Consider the following 14916-nt stretch of genomic DNA (forward strand, 5'->3'; position numbering starts at 1 on the left):
TCACTTCACGTGGTAGACAGGGCACTAAAAACAGCAGAGGAGTGTCGCACTTCAACACTCTTGGTCAATTTCTGCAACAACAAACTACGCAGTTTACTTTCTGCATCTACGTCATATGGCCGAGTCTACCTCTATTAAATAGGCTAATCAATGGGATATACATTTAACACTGTAATAAATGACAGTCAAAGTACACAAAAAGACAGCATAAGTTTCAATGGCAATAAGCTTTTTATTTAAACATTAAGGCAGTGTTTTTTTGAATTTTCATTGTTACACTGCTATCCACAAAGCTTGCTGGTGGGCATGTAGAATTAAACAGTGCGAATAGTTTTTCTGTAAATACCAACCTTGCAGCAAGCTACATAAATATTTACATCTTTTCAGTTCTATATACAATCCTTGCTATTATACAGTGGGTTATAATAATAAAAAAAAGAAATCATTATGCACAATATGGTTGAACATTTGTCAATGCCATCTCTCCCGCCCACCCTGGTACAATACAGGGATCGCATCGGCCATTCGACTAATTCGTTTATCGTTCGTCTTGAATAATTATGTTCATTACAAATGAAAGGCTAACTTCTAGCACGGAGAGTGACATGACAGTAATCAAAGCAAGCAGTGTAAGAACAAACAGAAACCAGAGGGGAAAAATATAAATCCTTAAAATACACATCAGTACATTTCAAACTGATTCTTCTAGTTTCCTCTGCTATTTATTTAGCTAAAATGTAGATATGGTTCTGTCTTCCTATCATGTCAAAATGTACTGTCACTTTGCTCTCCCAACGACTTCATGAAAAGTAAATTGATATACAAGTAGAGAGGCCGAAACGGTTTTATTGGGCCCAGTTAAAAACGTCTAATTTGACCTCCACCTTGACTGACTAGATGTAAAACATGACCAGTTGAGGTAGCCAGGGTAAGAAGCGGTACATTATCCAGTGAAGATGAAGGGGGAGGAGAGCACAGGCAGTCCAACAACTGTTACACATGTTCATGACTAACAAGTCTCCATCATGACTAACTCAACCCGCTCTCAGCTAGTGGACCGGACAACACACCGCAGTCGCCCTCAACAACAGTCACACTGAGAATAGCTGTGCGTCTCTTGCTTCGACACTCAATACAAGCCATGAACACTGTCATATACCACGTCAACAACAAAGAGATGGCCTTTAAAATGGGTACAAATTTCAAATCACACATGGTAAATGAACACCAACTGTTGGACTTTTAAACCTCCTCTGAATCAGGATCATGACAGAATATGTGACAGTTAAGAGCTAAGGCTGTGACAGATTTAGAAAAAAAATCAAAAGAAGGACGTTTCATCTGCTCTTGGTTTCAACATTTCCCTGCATGGACACGTATAACCCTGGCATGAAGAAAAATGATAGGAAAAAATGAAAAATAAAATTGTGCGTCACTTGGTAACTTCAGTACTGTATTATGTAAAATAAATGGCACTTAACACTAGAAATATCTTATAACTGTACAAAATCAGGTCTCGATAAGAAGGTGCATCTGGCCTGGCGTAAGGCAGAGCTCCTCTTCCTCTAGACAGTAAAAGATCAGAGGTCAGACTGTCACAACAGGCAGCCCCTAGAGACATTAGGAGTTCCCTCCAAGAGACGGGCTTCCAGCAGGCCAGCTAGGGCTCATACTACAGCCACAGCTAGCACCGCCATGGACCAAGGGGCATAGAAACATTGATGGCTTTCATTTGTCACCTCTTTAATGCAAGCAAATTCCAACTCTGATGCTGGGAAATTTGCCCTAAAGCAGCTTTAAGGTTGGTCTCCACCCACTCAAAGCGGACTAGGTAATTTTTCACTAGAACTGTGATTGTCGCTGGAGTTTGGGAGCACTAAAGAATGTCGGTGGCAAGACCAAATGAAAGAGATGTTAAAAGGAGGACGCCTCCACAGTAGGACTCTACACTCGTCTTCTCCAGTCCATTCTCGCCTGCCCGAAACAGATTCCTAAAAATGCCGTTGTGAACACATGGACAACTAAGTGCTTAACATCCAAAAACATTCTCAACAAACACAAACGTGGTTGATATAGTGTCACTTGTCTCTTCGTGCCGTCCATCACACCCACAGACCGCTCTCTCGATTGGATGTCTGGAGACCATAATGCCACCACCGTCCTCCAGTAACCTTTCAGGTGTATGATGACATCAGCAATGGACAGCATGTATACCCTGTAAACCCCCGAAGATAGATCATTGAAAATAAGAGATAAACTGACACCATCAAAACATTCACGATCAAAAGTACTAAAGGTCTCGGCTCACTTTCAAACACAGGACTGGACTGACTGGATTTAAACAGGAGAAAAGAAAATAAAGACATTGTTTTTCTGTGTTGGTTTTCTCCTCCTGTCCATCACCTGATGCATTCTAACGGTAGTAGAAATACACAGGCCGTCTGAACTCCACAGTGTCCACAGTACTGTACAATAGATGGCATGCCTGGCTACATGCCTGTCCGCCTGCCCTCCGCACAGTGAAATGACCCAGTGTAGGAAGACCACTTCCCTAGCAGACCTTTCCAAACAGAACTCTGTGTGGTTCACACCCTGTCCAAGGGGTCACTGGCAAAAGAGCGAGAGAGACAGACAGACAGAGAGAGAGAGACAGACACTTCTGTGCTGATGCATGTCCACTATGGTTGGGTTTGCTGGTCAGAGGCGGCAGCAGGCTTCTCCAAGCTGAAGATCCAGGTTGAATCCCCGTTTAGAGCCCTGACATGGCCGAACAGAGCAGGCTTCCTGTACAAGCAGAGGACACATCCATCCTTGACCAGGGCAAGTGAATCACTCCGCGGGCCAAATGAAAACACATGAGCATCAGATTATGGGGCCGTACCAAGTCCCTTCCACAAACCGTAGAAGACACTAGAACAGTATACAAACAAGCGCATGAGTTGATGTGTCCGTATCAATAAGGCCAGTAAGAGGGGAAAAAAGTGAAGTAAAAAAAACCAAGTGATTTGTCCTTTAGAGTAGTCCTGGAGTGACTGCATACACTGAAGCACTAACACACGGAGCAGCAGTGTTTCAGCACACCCCCATCGGTGCTTGTGATCGTCAGTCAGCTGTGTGAGATGGGAGGCCCAAAGGTCAGGTCCTGTCGTACTCCCTTGCTGGGTGGAGATGGAGCTGTAGAGTGGAATGGTGTGTGTGTGTGTGTGTGTGTGTGTGTGTGTGTGTGTGTGTGTGTCACGTGTGTGCCTGCAGCAGCAGTGGAGGTGGTTAGTTGGCGGGTGCTGTTCTGTTCCATGGCAGGGTCTCTCACTCACTGTCAGACAGGGTCTCATACTGAGAACACAGCAGGGGCTTGGGCTCCTCCTCCCAGGACCGGCCCTGGCCCTGAGCCCCTATCTGTCCAGAGGGGGTGGGGGAGGGGTTTGACACCGGCATGCCACTTGGGAAACGCATGGTCAGGGGGTTACACGGGAAGGGTGTTGCGCCTGCAAGAGGAAGAACAGCAACAATAAATCCTTGAGTACTGATCATGATGCCATAGGCAGCAGAATGCAGTTCACACGGTTTAAAGGTGATGGGTTTCCGGTCTTTGATACAGTTGAATATGAGCAGTGAGAGATGAGATGTTGATAGAGATGAGGGGCAGTGAGAGATGAGATGTTGATAGAAGGTGAGAGGGGCAGTGAGAGATGAGATGTTGATAGGAGGTGAGAGGGGCAGTGAGAGATGAGATGTTGATAGGAGGTGAGAGGGGCAGTGAGAGATGAGATGTTGATAGAGGTGAAAGGGGCAGTGAGAGATGAGATGTTGACAGAGGTGAGGGGCAGTGAGAGATGAGATGTTGACAGAGGTGAAAGAGGCAGTGAGAGATGAGATGTTGACAGAGGTGAAAGGGGCAGTGAGAGATGAGATGTTGATAGGAGGTGAGAGGGGCAGTGAGAGATGAGATGTTGATAGAGGTGAGAGGGGCAGTGAGAGATGAGATGTTGATAGAGGTGAAAGGGGCAGTGAGAGATGAGATGTTGACAGAGGTGAGGGGCAGTGAGAGATGAGATGTTGACAGAGGTGAAAGGGGCAGTGAGAGATGAGATGTTGATAGAGGTGAAAGGGGCAGTGAGAGATGAGATGTTGATAGAGGTGAGGGGCAGTGAGAGATGAGATGTTGATAGAGGTGAGAGGGGCAGTGAGAGATGAGATGTTGATAGAGGTGAGAGGGGCAGTGAGAGATGAGATGTTGATAGAGGTGAGAGGGGCAGTGAGAGATGAGATGTTGATAGAGGTGAGAGGGGCAGTGAGAGATGAGATGTTGATAGAAGGTGAGAGGTGTAGTGAGAGATGAGATGTTGATAGAGATGAGATGTTGATAGAGGTGAGAGGTGAAGTGAGAGATGAGATGTTGATAGAAGGTGAGAGGTGCAGTGAGAGATGAGATGTTGATAGGAGGTGAGAGGGGCAGTGAGAGATGAGATGTTGATAGAAGGCGAGAGGTGCAGTGAGAGATGAGATGTTGATAGAAGGTGAGAGGGGCAGTGAGAGATGAGATGTTGATAGAGGTGAGAGGGGCAGTGAGAGATGAGATGTTGATAGAAGGTGAAAGGGGCAGTGAGAGATGAGATGTTGATAGGAGGTGAGGGGCAGTGAGAGATGAGATGTTGATAGAGGTGAGGGGCAGTGAGAGATGAAATGTTGATAGAGGTGAAGGGCAGTGAGAGATGAGATGTTGATAGAAGGTGAGAGGGGCAGTGAGAGATGAGATGTTGATAGGAGGTGAGAGGGGCAGTGAGAGATGAGATGTTGATAGGAGGTGAGAGGGGCAGTGAGAGATGAGATGTTGATAGAGGTGAGAGGGGCAGTGAGAGATGAGATGTTGATAGAAGGTGAAAGGGGCAGTGAGAGATGAGATGTTGATAGGAGGTGAGGGGCAGTGAGAGATGAGATGTTGATAGAGGTGAGGGGCAGTGAGAGATGAAATGTTGATAGAGGTGAGGGGCAGTGAGAGATGAAATGTTGATAGAGGTGAGGGGCAGTGAGAGATGAGATGTTGATAGAGGTGAGAGGGGCAGTGAGAGATGAGATGTTGATAGAAGGCGAGAGGGGCAGTGAGAGATGAGATGTTGATAGAGGTGAGGGGCAGTGAGAGATGAGATGTTGATAGAGGTGAGGGGCAGTGAGAGATGAAATGTTGATAGAGGTGAAAGGGGCAGTGAGAGATGAAATGTTGATAGAGGTGAGGGGCAGTGAGAGATGAAATGTTGATAGAGGTGAAAGGGGCAGTGAGAGATGAGATGTTGACAGAGTTGAAAGGGGCAGTGAGAGATGAGATGTTGATAGGAGGTGAGAGGGGCAGTGAGAGATGAGATGTTGATAGGAGGTGAGAGGGGCAGTGAGAGATGAGATGTTGATAGGAGGTGAGAGGGGCAGTGAGAGATGAGATGTTGATAGGAGGTGAGAGGGGCAGTGAGAGATGAGATGTTGATAGGAGGTGAGAGGGGCAGTGAGAGATGAGATGTTGATAGGAGGTGAGAGGGGCAGTGAGAGATGAGATGTTGATAGAGGTGAGAGGTGCAGTGAGAGATGAGATGTTGATAGGAGGTGAGAGGGGCAGTGAGAGATGAGATGTTGATAAAGGTGAAAGGGGCAGTGAGAGATGAGATGTTGATAGGAGGTGAGAGGGGCAGTGAGAGATGAGATGTTGATAGGAGGTGAGAGGGGCAGTGAGAGATGAGATGTTGATAGGAGGTGAGAGGGGCAGTGAGAGATGAGATGTTGATAGGAGGTGAGAGGGGCAGTGAGAGATGAGATGTTGATAGAGGTGAGGGGCAGTGAGAGATGAGATGTTGATAGGAGGTGAGAGGGGCAGTGAGAGATGAGATGTTGATAGGAGGTGAGAGGGGCAGCAGTACCTGTGGAGGAGGGCCGGTCCTCCCAGACACGGTTGGTGACGGGCGTGCGGCGGTTGGCATCCCCCTCAGAGTGGACAGAGGACACAGAGGAGGGTCTCTCCCCCCCTGACAGGCCCGGCCCGGGGGATTTGGCCTTCCGCCCGTTAGAACGCCCGCTGCCCTTTGGTTTCCCCCCACCTACACAAAAAGAAACAGAGAACACAACGCAGCCCTGTGGTTTAGTGGACAGTTCTATTCACATTTATCTACCATACATCTGAAGTTAAAATTGTGAGAAACTAGTCTAGCAAAGCTGAAAGAATTAATAATTCACTTGATTTGTTACACATACAGTACTGTTTCATAATGGAAATACTGAGGCCTCTGAACACCAGTACATACAATCCACCCAACAGCCTTGCGACTTGGATTGGAGGCTTATGACAGAGGGAGATTTACGAGGTAATATCACACCTTGCAGTGAGTAAGAGTCCTCCGTCCGTCCATCAGCGGGGAGCATAGCGGCAGGCACACTGGCAACCATGGGGTTAATAGCATTGGAGGAGGGAGGGCGCTCCTCGGCCTGTTCATCATACTTTCCCATCAGGGCCTTTCTGATAATGGCCTCCAGCCCTATGGTGTTACCAGACACCTCGGGAGCCGGGTGGCTGCGTATACTCACAGGTCCTGAGAGGCAGGAAGTGGCAGGGGGAAGTTAGAGAGGGCATTGAGTAGCGGGAGAGAGAGCGAAAGAGAAACATGGAAAGAGGATATGGTAAAATAGAAGACAAATGGAAAAGGGCCAACATGAGAACAGAGTAAGGGAGAGAAAAGGACGACAGGGACAAGAGAAAGCAAGAAAAGGGAGTGAGAGAAAGAGAGTGGAACAGCAGAGAGGGGAAGAAAAATCCAGTCAGCACATCCTCAGAGAGAGATGGAGAGAGACATGTTGGTTTGTGCTGACGCAGCTTTCAGTCTGTCAGTGGGCATTATGTAGGTTATGAGCCTCCAGAGGATAGCCACAGGAGAGAGAGGTGATGGACTCTAAATAACATCCAGCATGTAGCTCCTGCCCTCTCCAGTCTCCTGTGAGTAGCCATGCTGATACACATGCTCCGGAGCCGCAGCCAAAAGCCTAGCTGTGTCAGCTAGGGGCTCATCAGGGGAACGTGGCCGTATGTATACCAACTGGAGGAGAACCTCTCTGCTGTACCATGCTGATCTATACCACAACAGAGTCACATAAACAGAACATCTAGCTAACAGTCTACCATGCCTAAATCACAGAAAAACTACTACTCTAAGCACATTATACAACATTGTGGTTGAGAGTAACAATAATCCACCACTCCCCACTAATATCCCACGATCATTTCTAGAAATGCTGTATCTTACCTGCAGTGGTAGAGGCAGGCATGTTGAAAATCTCTGTTCCTGGCTGACCAGGATCTGGATGTGGAAACAGTATATTTAGAGCATAGTCTCTCTGTCTATGACTACAGTATCTACAGTACTAATGCTGTATGCCGTCACTGTGGTGGTGGGACTCACTGAAGTCGGCGTCACTGCCGACCACGGTCATCTTCTTGATCATCTCCTGTTTCTTGGACTTGACAATGGCCGAGGTGCTCTCAGTGAGCTTGCTGAAGAAGGCTGGGGGCTGGGAGGTGCTGGGAGGGGAGCGAGAGCCCATGCTGTGGGGAGATGACCACATCTAGTTAGCGTCCGGAGAACAACTGCTTCCTACACTACGGCTATTTCCCTCCCTCCCTTTTTAAAATTTATTTTACCAAGAGTAGTCTAGAGAATGATTTATATCTGTGTGAGGAATGGAGGGTGAAACCTTACCCCTGCTCGTTGGGGTAGGAAGCTCCTTGTGTCTCTGGTTCAGACATGGCTCCGGCAGGGGACACAGGCTCAATGCCGTCTGTAGACATATTGACAGGTGACACCTTGGGCTGAGGAGGGGACCTGGGAACACACACACACACTAATGAGCCACTGTGGTCTGGCTGATTATGCAGTCATCTAAACAATATTCAATATCAATTAATGTCAGTAATATTTCGGTATCTGCATTTCCACATAGGATTAAACATAGTACTTAACATGTGACACCCTTAGGAAGATACAGAGCGGTGCCATATACAGTATAAAGTCTGGGCAGTACCTGTCTCGGGCACGATCCCCGCCGGCTCCCTCTGGGGTGTAGCGAGGCCCCTGGCTGGGCTCCTGGGAGGCAGGTGGGGCCTGGGGGGCGCTGGGGGGCCGGGTCAGGTCCAGGACAGAGTTGCTATGGTAAGACTGCTGCATAGGGACCTGCTGCTGGGCCTGCTGGCTCTGCCGGGTGTAGTCCTTGGTGATCACCTCCTGTTCCCCACACACACATCACAGATACAGGTCAGACACAGCATCTCTCCTTCCGTCCTGTCTGCTTCTCATTCCTACAGACTTTAAGAAGAACTGTACGGTAAATGTAACAGTGATATGATATAGTAAAATATATTCCTGTAGTTGTGTGGGGGCTTACACTGATGTGCTGGGCCAGGGTGACCACCCTCTGGCTGCCTTTGACCAGGGGGGACTGGGGCTGCTGGCCCGGGGACAGCCTCTCCTCAGAGGGAGGCCGGTACAGACCGTGCTGCTCCATGGGCATCATCTTCTGTTGAACTGAGGGGACAGGACAATACACACAGGGTGGTGCCCACAGCGCACACACACACACATTAAGCAGCACCACCATGTACACACAGAGGGGACAAAGAAGGTGAAAATTCAGTTTTCTGGGTCTGTTTGAAGAGGCAGCTTACAGGAAGTCTCTAACTACAGTGTATTAGTATTCCCTGTTTCTAAAGGTGAAAACTGACGAGAGCTTGTTGTAAAATGATAGAATAAATAAACAAATATATATATTTTCTAAGTCCATTATGTGCACAGCATATGGTGTGCTCGATAAACATTGCATAAGTGACACATCTGCTGTGCATAAGAGCTCAACGATAGGTTTCCTGCTGCAGAAATCCTCAAAGTGTTGTCAGCCAGTGGCGTTGGATGTGTCAAGCTACTTCAGAACACTACAGACTTATTTATATACGGAACTTTCCTCAAAGGAGAGAAGCATAAATCACTGACAAGCTTAGCGGTGACATAAAATGGCAACTCAATACTAGGAAGGTGTTCTTAATGTTTTGTACACTCGGTGTGTGTGTGATATATATATGTGTGTGTGTGATTATATATATATATATACATACACACACACACACTTCTGACAGCATGTTATACCACAACACTCATCTGGCCTCGACATGCACACACTTTCCCTATAGGCATGTCATAAATATCGATGTGGCACATAGCTTTACAAATGGAAAAACAAGAAAACAATATTGCATTTATAATGATGGAAAAGCCGCATTGAGCGGTTTGCATGTGGAAAAATCTGAATAAATTACAGTGAGGCGTAATAAGGACATGCAGAGATTTGGGGGCCAGAAGCTGCAGCACCCCCCCTCCCCCAGGATCTTTTTATGGGTCTCTCCACCACCCGTTATGCCCTCTCCCTGCCCCCCACCTCCACCCCCCACCTCCAGAGGATGATCAACGCTGTCTGGAGCCCCGGGGAGGCTGTCTGTCTGTCTGGTGGCTGGTGGGGCGTTATTCTCGTGATGCATCCTGGCAGGCTCGCCTGACCGTTTCCTACTACATTTCACACTGGTTTATATCGACACCGACTGACCTCAGCTTTCTCTTTTGTCATTTAGGTAATCTAGCTAGCAATATTTTCACCTTATTTCTGGAACATTTTGTTACATCTGTAAGGAAGGTGTCATTACTAACTATAAATCAAATACTTACAGAATTACTATACTCATCATAAACCTTCTCCTAACATTACATTGATAGATTGATAACAAGGCTACTTCATTTAGTTTTTAACATGGAACTCTTGAATACTACAGGTGAACGAAGATTTCAATATGAGGGGGGAGGGGTGCCCACGTGGTAACGACAGCCACATCCTCGATGAAAAGGAAATTAAAATAAGCAGCAATGAATGTTACGCTGAAATCTTCCAACCACTGAGCCATCTATGAATGATACCTTAAAGGGCATCTAGGATCTCTCTCCAAGGAAATACCAATTGGGTTCTTTGTACCATAATAAATGGTCAATACATAGGTCTTTTAATAAAAAATATATAGTCATTGAATAATTTGATTTATCCAGCTCGTAAGCTGCTTTCATCTCCTTAATATTATGTCTATGTAAGCTCCAGTTTAGACTGTTTCTTCTTCTCAATGTCAAAACGTGTTAAATAATACAAATTAGATGGTCACGTTTGGATATATATATATATATATATATATATATATATATACATATATTTTTTTTTATAGTTCTCTACGTTACACAAAAAAATAGCATAGCGTAGAAAAGAACACAAAAAAATAAATGTCAAAAATAATTTGGACTGATTTGATAATGCCCAACCACCACAGCGTGCAATAGGCCACAGACGAACGAGGGGAGGGTCTGGGTGATGAGGGGACCCTGGGATCCAGAGCGTCTTACCATCACTGGCGCTGTTGGCCACGAGCGAGCCCGTCTCTGGCATCCCCGTTTCACAAGAAATTTGACGCATGATAATCGCGTTTATGAAGTTGGCCGCAGTCATGGTGGTCTTACCGAGTGCTCGGAGCTCTTGTTCCTGAACGGACATCGGTTTGTTTTGAGTCTTTTCCCTACTAGGTGTGCCACTTTCTCCGCGGCCAGCAGCGTTATCCGACTGGGGGGGCAGCAGGTGAGGGGGTCGCCCTGAGTGGTGAGAGGCTGATGAGCCCTGGGGGTAGGGGCTGGGGTAACCCCCTTGGTTAGGGCTGGCCAGCTTGGGGTCAGATTTGCTGGAGGATATAGAGGGCCCATGTTGGTCTTGGGTGTGTTTGGGAAGGCCTCCCCTACTCTTGCCCCCATCCCGGCCCATTTCCTTAGAGTCCATGCTTTGTTGGTAGGCGTAGCCTGGGTAGCGATTTGAGCCTGGCATGGACCTGTGAGAGGAAAACAAAATCACTAAAACAGTCAGTAAACATGCCAACCACAGATGAACCTCCACCACAGTCTGCACATCTTATTTAGAAGGCACCTGCAGTAGGAGATACTTAGCCATTTATCCAACCATGTATGTCATGCATGTCACCAAGCAGGTTACCTTAGCACAGAGGGGTTGTTGTGGTCGCTGACAGGCAGACTCTTGCCCCCAGTGTTGTGCAGGACACTGGGCCTCTGCTGGACACTGTCCTGGGTGCGAGGGGACACCGGGGAGTGCTGGTGGCCATAGCCAGAGTGGGAGGAGGGCCTGACACTACCACCTGAGCTGTGCTCTGTGCCTGAGGGAGGGAGGGTACAGATATATTACACACAGCACAGAGCTCATATCATCTCATAGAACAAGATCATAGACATCCAACACAGACAATGTGCAGTAAATGTACTACTATCATGGTAATAACATAATAGTGTAATAATTGAATAGCAGACAGACAGTGAGTGGGTCGATATCTCTACACACCTGGTCTCCAGATGGGGGCGTGTTCCACGTTGCCGTGAGAGATCCCCTTTTCTCTGTCCCTGTCCCGCTCTCTCTCCCGCTCTCTGTCTCTGTCCCGTTGTCTCTCGCGATCCCTCTCCCTCTCTCTCTCCTGTTCCCTGTCCCTCTCGCGGTCTCTCTCCCGCTCCCTCTCGCGGTCTCTCTCCCGGTCTCTCTCCCGCTCGCGGTCAGCAGAGGATGGTGTGCCGTGCTGCTTGCTCATGTGTTGGGGCCCAACTACACAGCACAGGAGAGACACAAACAAAACACAGATGAGTCCGTCACACAGCATCACATTTAAAAACACAGAACGCTGGCTGGTGTAGAGTCCAGTCCAGTACCTGGTGAGATGGGAGAGGAGGTGTATGGCTGGCTAGGGAAGGCTCCAGGGATGTAGGTGATGCGGTCCATGGGGGAGCCGGAAGACCCTGCAGAGGGAGGGACCAGGACAGGTAAGTGTGGCACCTGAGACAGATCGATGATCCCTGGGAACAAGAAGAAAGAACAACACTAGTCAAAACTACAGACTGCGCTACACTACACTGGTCCAGCTAGGCTACTTTGTGTGTGTGTGTGTGTGCACCATGACCAGAGTGAGGCTCACCGCGCGGGGCAGCAGAGTAGGGCAGTTGGAGAGGCTGGTCCCGTGGTGAGAGCCCCCTCAGCAGGTCTGAGCGCTGGGCAGCCATGGCGGCGGCTGCAGGCCACTGGTGCATCTGCTGGGAGGTGATGTAGTCGTTGAGCAGCGTCTGGCGGTTCTCCAGGGCCGCCGTGTCAGGGAAGCCCCGGATCAGGTAGGGGTAGGGGTGAGGGTAGCCAGGGTTAGGGGCCAGGTGACGAGGCAGGTAGTAGGCTGCTAAATGAGGAGGAAGACAAAGAGACCATATAAAGCCATATAGTCACGTACACCCCCCCCTCCCCTCCAACAGACAGAAAGAGCAGTTATTGAAGGAGCTCCTATGTAGAACTGTACAGTGGACATGAGAAGGGTCCAATCGTGTACTATGTACCTGGGTCGATGGGGATGCCCTGACGCAGGGCAGCAGGGTCAAAGGCCAGGGGGATCTGACCTCGGTACACGTCAGCCCCCAGACCTTGCAGCAGACGCTCGTACGACGCCAGGGATGCCTGTTGTTGGGCCTGTTGTTGGGCCTGCTGCTCGGCAACGCCCGACAGCGGTGACTTGCCGGAGCTCATCTCCCTAGGGGTGGGTGTGGACTTGCGCTCCTGAGGCTGATTCTTATTGGAGCCTGGACCACACAGAGGAGAGACGGGAAGGATGCTTCAGAACACAAACACGGTGGGCTTCACATGAGCTCTTTTCATTTCAACCATGCGTCACAATCAGACAGGTTCTACGACAGTGCACAGTCCGGTGTCGGTGTGTGACATACCTTCATGCTGCCGCTGGCCTGATTCTCTGGACAGCGGGGATCCTCTGTGAGAAGGCCCAGTGTAGGGAGCCCTCATGCCACCCTTGTGTTCCTCGTAGCCAACGGGGCTGTGGTGGGCCTTGCCACCCTGATCGCCCCCCATGGCCAGAGGCGAGGAGCGGGCCATGGAGCTGGCCGTGCTGACCACAGCGCTGGGCCGACCCTTAGGACCTTCCTCGTAGCGGCCCCGCTGCTCAGGCCCCCGCATCTCCAGGTGAGGGGGCATGCTGTAGTGGGAGCGCGGGGAGCTGGCGATGATGGAACGAACGTCATGCCCCTTCCTTAAGCCACCCTGCTCCTGCTTCATTGGAGCACCCTGAAAAAAAGGAAACACTGAATATCTCTACCAACAGGGACTTGTCTTGCTTTTACTTCCCTGAGGCACAGTGCATCTACAGTGTGGCGTTCCACTCACCTGTGCTATGATGCCATCTTTGCCAGCCTTGGCCATCATCATGCCTTCGGGCATCTGTCGGAGCTCCTCTCTGGGAATGAGGTGGATGGATCGGCCCCCCTCCTTCACGGTGGGCACCATGCCGTCTCGGCCCTTCATGGGGTCAGCCATCTGGCTAGGCCCTCGGGGCGGGGAGCCCTCTCTCTTCATCTGCTTGGGCTCTCGCCTCATGTAGCCATCCTGGGGTTCCAGGTGACGGGGGATACCTGGGGGGAAGAGGAGGAGGAACACAAATGCACAGGAGTTCAAATTTGAAGTCAGACTGGAACTTTATTGACAATTAACTTCTCTTGAGCGATTGTTCAACTAGGCGATGCAGTGATTGTTCAACAACCCTGATGCAGTGACTGGAATAACACCGTGTATGGAATAATTACCCTGTGAAATGGAACCACGGATGTGGTGGGTCGGGTGTGGGCTGTCTCTCTCATGGGGCATGGCTCTACCCATCAGACCTGAAGTATGTGGGGGAGTGAAGAAAGAGTAGCATTTTTTTCGTCCTTGTAGGACTCTAGGTCTATGTAAAGTACATGCTAGAGCTCTTAGATGGTAGCGGACTCCTCAACTTACCCTCACAGTTGGCTGCAGACAGAGAGTCCCTCATGGGCAGCCCCCTGGAGATCCCTCCCTCCATGACATCATAGGGGCGCTTCAGCCCCAAGATCTCCCCAGGCTGGCCCCGGCCGTCTTCTTTAGGGTTCTGAGAGGGTAGGCCTGAAGAGAACACGCCACAAACAACAGTCAACAGGGCATTGAGAGGCGGTTTTAACTCTTCAAGACTAAAGGCGATGCCTCTGTTCCTGTTGTTACAGTATGTAAAAACTTTGGGGCCACTTAGAAATGTCCTTGTTTTTGAAAGAAAAGCACATTTTTGGTCCATTAAAATAACATCAAATTGATCAGAAATACAGTGTAGACATTGTTAATGTTGTAAAGGACTATTGTTGCGGGAAATGGCTGATTTTCTATGGTATATCTACATAGGCGTACATAGGCCCATTATCAGCAACCATCACTCCTGTGTTACAATGGCACATTGTGTTAGCTAATCCAAGTTGATAATTTTAAAAGGCTAATTGATCATTAGAAAACCACAGCTGAAAACTGTTGTAATGATTAAAGAAGTAATAAAGTATTTGGAGCATCAGCATTTGTGGTTTCGATTACAGGCTCAAAATGGCCAGAAACAAAGATCTTTCTTCTGAAACTCGTCAATCTATTCTTGTTCTGAGAAATGAAGGCTATTCCATGTGAGAAATTGGCAAGAAACTTAAGATCTCGTACAATTCTGTGTACTACTCCCTTCACAGACAGCGCAAACTGTCTCTAACCAGAATAGTAAGAGGAGTGGGAGGCCCCGGTGCACAACTGAGCAAGAAGACAAGTACATTAGTGTGTCTAGTTTGAGAAACAGGTCCTGAACTGGCAGCTTCATAAAATAGTACCTGCAAAACACCAAACTAGACACTCTAATGTACTTGTCCTCTTGCTCAGTTGTGCACCGGGGCCTCCCACTCCTCTTTCTATTCTGGTTACAGACAGTTTGCGCTGTTCTGTGAA

The 14916-nt window shown here is 48.6% G+C and overlaps 1 protein-coding gene across 13 annotated transcripts in view; it reads right to left on the minus strand.

Annotated features, from left to right (window-relative positions):
* Nucleotides 1-210: 210 nt before the first annotated feature.
* Nucleotides 211-14916, minus strand: part of LOC139390129 (nuclear receptor corepressor 2-like) — a 129834-nt gene continuing 115128 nt past the window's right edge. For 12 of the 13 annotated variants that reach the window (XM_071137304.1, XM_071137299.1, XM_071137306.1 and 9 more), the window contains 18 exons: nucleotides 13927-14070; nucleotides 13734-13811; nucleotides 13318-13562; nucleotides 12864-13218; nucleotides 12480-12719; nucleotides 12074-12325; nucleotides 11811-11954; nucleotides 11452-11706; nucleotides 11092-11269; nucleotides 10458-10930; nucleotides 8413-8552; nucleotides 8053-8252; nucleotides 7731-7853; nucleotides 7434-7576; nucleotides 7278-7331; nucleotides 6357-6569; nucleotides 5904-6080; nucleotides 217-3485 (listed from right to left, as the gene is read on the minus strand). In XM_071137304.1, coding sequence (XP_070993405.1) covers nucleotides 3307-3485; nucleotides 5904-6080; nucleotides 6357-6569; nucleotides 7278-7331; nucleotides 7434-7576; nucleotides 7731-7853; nucleotides 8053-8252; nucleotides 8413-8552; nucleotides 10458-10930; nucleotides 11092-11269; nucleotides 11452-11706; nucleotides 11811-11954; nucleotides 12074-12325; nucleotides 12480-12719; nucleotides 12864-13218; nucleotides 13318-13562; nucleotides 13734-13811; nucleotides 13927-14070 — 3593 coding nt within the window. In that variant the 3' untranslated portion in view covers nucleotides 217-3306. Of the gene's footprint in view, nucleotides 3486-5903; nucleotides 6081-6356; nucleotides 6570-7277; nucleotides 7332-7433; nucleotides 7577-7730; nucleotides 7854-8052; nucleotides 8253-8412; nucleotides 8553-10457; nucleotides 10931-11091; nucleotides 11270-11451; nucleotides 11707-11810; nucleotides 11955-12073; nucleotides 12326-12479; nucleotides 12720-12863; nucleotides 13219-13317; nucleotides 13563-13733; nucleotides 13812-13926; nucleotides 14071-14916 lie in introns of all 13 variants that reach the window. The other variant, XM_071137310.1, reaches the window with a different exon arrangement.

Source organism: Oncorhynchus clarkii, chromosome 30 (genome assembly GCF_045791955.1).
Source record: "Oncorhynchus clarkii lewisi isolate Uvic-CL-2024 chromosome 30, UVic_Ocla_1.0, whole genome shotgun sequence".
Taxonomy (NCBI): domain Eukaryota; kingdom Metazoa; phylum Chordata; class Actinopteri; order Salmoniformes; family Salmonidae; genus Oncorhynchus; species Oncorhynchus clarkii.